At 33.8% G+C, this 9,164-nt stretch overlaps 1 protein-coding gene and 1 pseudogene across 1 annotated transcript; both read left to right on the top strand.

The window, feature by feature from the left end:
* Positions 1-8: 8 nt before the first annotated feature.
* Positions 9-626, top strand: LOC132608230 (uncharacterized). Its single transcript, XM_060322288.1, has one exon. It carries the CDS (start codon positions 9-11, stop codon positions 624-626), a length of 618 nt encoding a protein of 205 aa, XP_060178271.1.
* A 5,375-nt stretch (positions 627-6,001) lies between these two features.
* On the top strand, positions 6,002-8,351 carry LOC132606939 (probable glycosyltransferase At5g03795; annotated as a pseudogene).
* Positions 8,352-9,164: the final 813 nt, after the last annotated feature.

Here is a 9,164-nt window from a genome sequence, read left to right as displayed (position 1 = left end):
CTATTCACATGGTTAAAGAACTTTGTTTCCATGTTCTAGTGGGTTTGGATTATTTGCATAGACAGCTTTCCATCATACACACTGATCTGAAACCTGAAAACATGCTACTCTGTTCCACAATCGAGCCGTCTAAAGATCCCAGAAAATCAGGAGCACCTCTTATTCTTCCTAGTGATATGGACATGGCTTCACTTGAGTTCGGGACTGTGAAGAACCGTGTAAAGTTCTACGGGAATTTAACTAATAACCAAAAGAAGAAGATCAGAAAAAAGCCCAAAGAAGATGCTCAAGTTTTTGCCAATGTTAATAGATTGTCTAGCGCTGGTGCTGCAACAGCCAGTGGGAAAGAACACGTGGCTCCTACGAGAGGAAGCGGTTCTAGAAGGAGGAAGACATTGGAGTCTGTTGACCTAAAGTGCAAATTGGTTGATTTTGGGAATGCGTGTTGGACATACAAACAGTTCACGGATAATATTCAGACGAGGCAGTATAGGTGCCCTGAAGTTATCGTTGGGTCTAAATATTCAACCTCAGCAGATCTTTGGTCCTTTGCTTGCATTTGCTTTGAGCTTGCGACTGGTGATGCGTTGTTTGATCCTCACAGTGGTGACAACTTCGACAGATGAGGTCTGGTATTTTAACTGCACTACTCCTCCACAGTTATACTATGTGTTTTCATTTTTATGCCTGTTGGTATGTTTCAAAAGGACTGTTTTGTCCTGATACTTGGTCATTTTATATTTAAATTACAGTAAGCGCATTGATATGAACTTAAATTTGCATAGGATGGCTGCAGCTAAATTTCATTTAACCCTTTTTGAAGTTACTTGTGAAAAAAAAAAAAAAACTTTTTTTGATAAGGAAGGATGTACTAGCAGTCTAGTCTAGACATACTTCTTTGCATGTACTTCATCTGATTATTTTTAAAAGATATGGCAGATTAACTATCTTATGGCTAAAAATGGGTTAAAAACTGTTCAGCTACTCTAGCTTACAGGCACTGCCCATACAGATTTGCTTAATCCTTCTTGTTGAAGATAATTTACTATGGACTTACATATTCACTTTTATGTGTCTTTTTGAGTTGGATAAGCTATATAGCAGTTCTGTGAGCTTTACTGAGCTACTCACTTATATTAATTTTTTCACATGATTCTATCACAAAAGCAGCGTAAGTGCGTAACTCAATATTATCTATGGCAGTTTGGGCTTTACGTGTTTGACTAACATTGCATTACGTGTTTGCACAAGCCAGTAATTATTTGTATGAACAAGGTGGTCCAATATGCATTTGATGCGTCAGCTAGGTTTTTTTTTTTTTTTTTTTTTTGTGATGTCCTGTTGACTTTTGCTCTTCTATTACCAAATATATGATCACTTTTATGCATCTAGTCAGGTCAACTCAGCAGTTCAAGTAATAAAAGCTGATGTGAAAATTAATATGCTTTAAGAAAATCTGATGGTGGTTCTATTATTATTGGAACAAGATAAATCTTTGTTCTGATAGCTGCATTAGTGGAGGTAAGGGTGAGGGAAGATATGTTGGGATCAACAGTTTAGCATAGAGTCTTCTGTTTGTCTGTGCTTTACAATACTTCTTGGAGCCTTGTCAAAAGTGATTTAAATATCTAGAGTTCTAGCCAGAGGCGGATCTAGGATTTGAAAGTAGCGGGTGTCACAATTTTCTTCAACATACATCTTGTTAGGAACGTGTATCTAGGTCGGGTCCATCTCTTTTTAGTTTATTTGGGTCAACTTAATAGGCTTTTTATTTATTTATAAATATGAAAATTGCACTTCAAAAATTAAAAAACGAACATATTTAGCATCTTAAACAAGGAATCACACTCATTAACACCCATTAACAACAGAATTAAAATCAACATTTTCACCAAGGGACTTGCATCTCTTATGTATATTAAGAAATGAATTTGCACAAGTAAAACAAAATCTTCAATAAGGGAATTACATCAATCAAAAATAAGAAAAATAATAGAAAAACTCTTCAATAGGTAAATACTCCCCATAAGTAAATGTAGAATTAGATAAACTACAAGTTCTCAAAATAAATCATAAATTTCATATTTTTTCTAAGCAGTACTTACGAAATTTCCATCACAATTTAAGTAGTAAAGTGGTTTAGATTGAATTTAACAATTATAGAATAGCATAAATTTTTATAATACACTTTCTCTGTCCATTTTTATTTGTCCATTATACTAAAAATATATGTCCACTTTTACTTGTAAGTTATATAGTTTGAAAAAACAAGACATAATTTATCATTTTATACCTATTTTAAACAATTCATTTCTCATTTTATTTATTGCTTATTAAGAGTGTCCCAAGTCAAATATAGACTAGTAAACATGGACGGAGAGAGTAATAAACAAAAGAAATTATAAATAAATAAACAATTGAATTTTGATCTCAATCCAAAATTTCCATTGAGACCCAAGTTTTTCGATTTAAATACTCACAGATTTGAGATTAAGAGAAATGCGTAATTTAAGGGATTTTGAAGTTTCTATTTGTGTGTTCCCTCTAGAGATCACATATAAAATAATAGAAAAGAGGAAAGGCAATATAAATAATAAAAAGATAACTAGAAAATTGGGAGGGCCGAAAATGGTACAAAGGAAGTAAAAAGCGCAAAGAAAAACGGGAGTCGGAAAATGTTCAAGATAGATTCAAACTTGTTTACCAGCCGTGACACCTTTGTCTAATTTACGACTGGGGGTGGCAGAATCAAGACTTTAACCTAATTTAAGCAGATTACAACATAAGTATATAAAAAATTTATTTATCGAGGGGGTGCCATGCCACCTCCAACCTATAGGGTGGATCCGCCCTTGGTTCTAGCGATCATCTGGTGATCTTATTGCATCCCTTGTCGTTTTTCTGGAATTCAGTATATAGAACAACCAGTTTCTTTTTCTCTGCACAAATCCACATCAAGCTCAAAATACTTTGACCATTTAATCTTTTGGATATTCAATTTTTGGGTAACAAATTGATAAAATAAGAGCAAAATATAGAGAAATTTTGTCTTTGCTATTTGTTTGAATGATTACATATAATATCTCATTTATGTAAAGGTACGTACTATCATGAGCAATATGTCAAAGTTCAGCTTTTACTTTTTTTCTGCACTGCTTTGAGTTGCTCTTGTCTATTGACTTGTCTTATCTATTTTTATTAAAAATGTGGATAATCATCATTTTTGTTCCATCTCTCTCTTTCATTGTCTTTAAGTGGACGTTTATTTGAAATGTAGCAAATGAATACAGAGAAGCTTGATAATATTGGATTCATATTTTCATCAATGTTTAGAAAATTCAATAAATATTGAGGGCTATAGGTGTCTTCTTCACTCATATGAGAAAAGGGATAGAAGAGACTAGGGAGAAGTTAATGCACATGTTGTGGTTTTCATATTTTGTGATATTAAAAAATGCTTAAAGTTGTCAAAGAGGAAACACGAGTTCAACAAACAGACTCTGTTATCTCTTAATTCTGCCTGAATTTATTGTTTTAAAGGGGTAACCAAGTTATCTCTAAATTCGCTCAACAAATAGTAACTTGCTCAACAAATAGAGTATGTTATCTCTTAATGGACTGTTTCTTCAAATTGCAATACTTGGGATCAAAATAAGAACTTGACTGGCTTCTGAGATGACCTTTATTTGGTCCGACTCATAACTCATCTCCTTTTTATGATGAATTTCTAGTTTCTTAATCCAGGATATATGCTCTGTACGGTTCTTTTCGGTTGCTGTCGTTTGCCAAGAATTGTTATTGTGATTTACTACTTAAATTAACATATACTTACTGAAAGCTTTCTTGGGTTGGCAGGATCACCTAGCACTAATGATGGAGCTTCTAGGAACAATTCCCCGGAAAGTAAGAGAAAGTACCTTTAACCACTTCAAACTTCTTATACTTGTATGCGTCAGCCATTTTATGAACATGTTCTGTCCTTTCCAGATCTCCTTAGGTGGCCGTTATTCACGTGAGTTCTTCAATAGACACGGTGACTTGAGGCACATCAAAAGTTTACGCTTTTGGCCCTTAGATAAGGTCCTAGTAGAGTAATACGAATTCAGCGAGCAAGATGCAAAGGACATGGCTGATTTCCTCATCCCAATGCTTGATTTTGACCCGGAGAAACGGCCAAATGCAGCTCAATGCCTTCTTCATCCGTGGATCAATGCAGGTCCTAACAGTTTGGAACCTCGCGTGCCTCATGCACAGTCTAAAGCCGCTGACACTGTAAACTCTGAGCAAATGAAGAGAGACAAGGTAAAGAAAGAGGCTACGGAGGTTGGAATGGGGAATATGGCTATTAACCTAGGACTATAAAATTGTCAAAGTACTTAGTCAAATTGTGATATTTCCAAAGGAGCTTTAACCAATTCATCTCACTAAGAACTCTGTCTATATAGTAGTATAGCACTGGTATACTCTTATGTGGTGTCATAAGTCATTAAGCCATGTACAGTTGAGGCATTATGGCACCATATATTACCTGAAACTCTTGGCAAGTTCGTGTAAATCCCATTATTTCTTTAATATATGATTATTGTGCTTTTAAAATTTCAGTCCACTTCAGTTGCATTTACTTGCTTCCAATAAGCACTTTTAATACGGGTAAAATGTTGTTTGACCCACTACTGTTGTATGGGTTTTTTAAATATGAGCGGGACTTAAATTGAGAAATAAGTTCATTTAAAAAAAATAAAATTGAATGGATAATAGTCAGAGCAATGAGCTTGCGAATTTCTTCCATTTGGTAAATTGGTGCAAAGGTTTTGTCATATCAATTCCTTCTTCTTAATTATAACCTTGCCTTGTTTCCTTTTTAGCCCTTTACAAGGCGTTTTTAGTTTTATGACATTTTTATAAGAGATTTTCATTTTGACACATAAGAGATCTGAAAAAAATAAATAAGAGATCTGAAAATGTCATTTTTTTTTTAAAAATTGTAAGAGGGCAAGAAATCTCATTTCTTCTAGTAAATAATTTTAGAAAGGAAAAACCTAATGCGCTAATAAGCTTTATGCGCTAAAAAACAAGCAGTTACATGTTTGAATAAAAATATTGAAATTGTTAACAAGCACTTGGTTTGTGTGGTGAAAAAAATCGATAAATTTTCTTTTGTTAAAATGACTAATATACCCTTTTGTGTTTTACAAAACAAACATAATTTTAAAAATATACTTATAAAGAAAAGGAGGAATAATTGATACAAAGTGATGACGAAGCTAGAAATTTTATTTTTGGAAAGGTATATCGAGACAAAAACTCCCTTCGTCCCAATTTATATGAAATTGTTTGACTGAGCACGAAAGTTGAGTATGAAAGAAAGATTTTTCAAATTCGAGGCCTAAAACAAGCTATTTGTGTAGTTATAAATCTTTTCAGTGAAGTAAAATAAAGAACTTAAGAGTTAATGGTTACTAAATGTGGAAAGGAATCGTTATTTTTTAAACTGACTAAAAAGAAAAGATTAATGTCACATAAATTAAGACAAAAAAAAAGTTTTAAAAAACTTGATCAAATAAAAAATGCTCCGAAGCTGAACGCCTATAAGTTAGGGATGACCAATTTTTTACTTTTGGGTAATTTTAAACAGATGAACACTCTGGTGTTTACCAAACTAAGTTATAAAGAATAGTTACATTTGCATAAAAAATTTGCAATGAGGTGACATATTAGGAATAACATGAAACAAAGACGCATGGCAGGAGACGTACGTCATGGTTTGTTTGAGTCCCCCATAACATGGCCGTTTTCTTGGCTTTCACTTTACCCACAAAAGTCAAAATCCCACCGTTTCAAAATGATTGTTTTAATTTGAGTTTGACATGAAGTTTAAGAAATAAATGAAATTATGTGGTTTAAAATAAGTCTTATATATTTGCATGACTATAAATAAATTGTTTGTAAATATAAAAATGTGTCAAATTTTTTGAAACAAATTAGGAAGCGAGGGAGTGAGTAATACAGTGATCTCTTCACAAACGACACACACAAATGCCGCGTCATTTCTGCAAAAGGGATAAGTTATGAGTCCAATTAACAAATGAGACTCAGAAAAGAAAATGGACAATACTTCAGATTCGTCTTCTTCTAGTAGTAGTAGAGTTGTGTGGTTAATTGCAGTTCCCTTGATTTTAGTGTCTCTGTATTTTGGTCTACAAAGTTCAACAAGCTCTACTTTGGTCCTTTCTTTTGGAAAATTTTCTTCGGCAACAAATTATGATTCTTCCAAGAATATTAATCCACCAATTGGTGAATTAGAAAAGAAGTTGATGAGCAGTTTAGAGAGAGTTGAAGCTGGTCTTGTAAGAGTGAGAGCTGATATAAAAGAAGCACAGAGTAAAAAGTCAAACATTTGATGATCCTGAGTATGTCCCTACTGGTCAAATTTACGGAACCCCACTGCCTTTCACAGGTGTAATTAGTAGTACTACTAGCTTTTAAAGTATTTTCCTAAAATATATTCCTTATTATTTAGCAGCTTCAACTTTTGGAGATTTGAACTTTTCCCTATAGAATTGAACTTGAGAAAAGATTCTTGAACTTTTGCCTATAGAATTGAATTGGTGCAAAGGTTCTTGGACTTTTGACAATGGAATAAAGATTCTTGAACTTTTGATTATGGAATTGAACTGGAGCAAAAATAGTCCCTTATCTTTAGGATAGGTTCAAAGTAGTCCTTTAAATATAATCCTGAATAGTTTGGTCCTTTAAGTTTACCAAATCATATATTTAACAATCTTGGCCATTAGATTTAGAGGAACTGGGAAAGAAAAAGATTTAACGAGACATAAAGGATATCCCATGTAAACTCTAAAACTGCACGACAAAATTGCACCAAACACTAGAAATAGATAAAAGATATCAGACGTTACACCTCAGAAATATGCACCAAACATCAGAAATAGATAAAAAATAATATAAACTACAAAACTACATCTCTGAATGTGAAGTTCCTTTAAAAAAAATCATTGCTCCTGTTAAACTAACCGCCAGAGTTCGTTAAATATTTGACCTGGACTAAAAATGCTCACTTTTAGCAACTTAAAGAACCAAGACTGTGCAAAAATATATCAAAGGGACTACTTTAAACAACTTTTTACTATGGAGTTTAAGGATTCTTTATTTGGGAACTGCAGGAGCTACTTGGAAATGGAAAAACATTTTAAGATATACATATACGAGGAAGGTGATCCTCCTGTATTTCACTATAGTGCTAGTCAAGGAATCCTGGGAATTGAAGGAATTCTGATTCATCAGATTGAGATTAGCAAGTTCCGTACTAATGATCCTGAAAAAGCCCATGTTTACTTCCTCCCGTTCAGTGTCTTATCGATAGTGAGCTATGTTTATGTTGTCGATTCTCGGGAATGGGGTCCTATGCGGAATACAGCAGCAGATTACATTGATGGTATCTCAAGAAAATATCCTTATTAGAATAGAAGCCTTGGATCTGATCACTTCATGCTTGCTTGCCATGATTGGGTAAGAAACACATATTTTTCCATTAACTATTTTTATCTGACTAGAGGCCAAGTCAGAATTTAAACTTGATGCGTTCAGTCTTTAAGTTCTTACCATTGAATACGTTTCACATTTGCATTTTTGAAATCTATTCAAAATTTATATGCTAGTTGAAATATTCGTAATTGTTTCACACACACACACACACACACACACATATATATATATATTTGCGTCTATCAAAAGAAACTACAAGGATAGTGAATGAATAGCATAAAAGCAAAAAAGAGAGCGGTTCCCCATTCGCGGAGCTTGATAATCAAGCAATGGCCTCACAATCATGACTTATGATGACTCGTTATGCAGAATTTCATGATTTTAGGTTGTTTTCATTGATGTTTATGGGAGAGTTCTTCTTGTGTAATTGCCATATATTTTGCAGGCTCCTAAAATTTCCTTTGTTGTTCCTTGTATAAAAACTCGATACGAGTTCTATGCAATGCAAATGCCTCTGAAAGATTCGATCCTATCAAGGACGAATCCTTGCCAGAAATCTATCTCCCTCATGGTACAACGAATGGTTCTGTTTTAGTTTTCCACGTGGGAGGAACCCACGGCTACATAAGGCAAGTGCTAATGGAGCAATGGGGAAAGAACAACGATCCGGACGTGCAAATCCACGAGTGCCTTCCAAAGAACGTGTCGTACTATGGCATGATTAGAAAGATCAAGTACTGTATTTGCCCGAGTGGCTATGAAGTGGCAAGTACTGATAATTATCCATTCCATAATTATCAGTTTGTCAACAATAGAAAATAGGGACTCATTAACTTTTGAACGTTGAGTTTACAACAACAACAACTGAACATTGAGTTTGAAATTATAATTTTCTGGCTACGCTTATTGGCTCAAGGTAAATTTCCGTAGCCGATGCGCCTTGATTTAATTTAGTCAATCCACCATAGCTCACAATAATGTTAAAACCAAAGGACACAACCTAGTGGTTTGTAAACTAATGGATTTAATTTATGTACCTTTTCACGCGTTAAAAATGGTTATACCATACTATTTTATTCATTTAAAAGTCAACTAGATATATTTAAGTTATTACATTGTTAGAATTTTCACTAAGGTCCGGTGATTCAAAATATAAAGAAGAAAACAAATAAAGAAAACAAAGAAAACCAACATCTAATAAATAAAAAGTTAACTTTGTATATGAAGTGTAGCTTTTGACAAATCCCCTTGCGGCCATCCCCTAGCTCAGCCCCCGATTGTGGCAGGTTACTCATCAATATTTTCATATCACCATTAAATACTTATTAAAGTAAGATTAAACACATCAACCGCGTATTATCGGCTTCAGTACGCGTAATTAGTTATTTATAAAGTTACTTTCAGCACTTAATGTTTATCCCTTAACTCCAACAGGCTCTTACCCACATGTCTTGATAGCCCATCGATTGGGATCAATTAACACCAATTCTACTTTGGAAGAACAAGAACAAGCAATTGACATAGGAACTAGACCCAATACTTGACTAACAAAGGCGACATAATGTATAAATTTAAGCAAGAACCTTAGTAGCTCACAAAAGAAAAGAAAAAGATAATACTCAGAAATCATAAACTTCAAATTTTGGATCCACCTTGTATAG

This window comes from Lycium barbarum, chromosome 8, assembly GCF_019175385.1.
Source record: "Lycium barbarum isolate Lr01 chromosome 8, ASM1917538v2, whole genome shotgun sequence".
In the NCBI taxonomy this organism is placed as follows: domain Eukaryota; kingdom Viridiplantae; phylum Streptophyta; class Magnoliopsida; order Solanales; family Solanaceae; genus Lycium; species Lycium barbarum.
The sequence above is the reverse complement of the archived record's forward strand: the minus strand, read 5'-3'. Positions and strand labels throughout refer to the sequence as shown.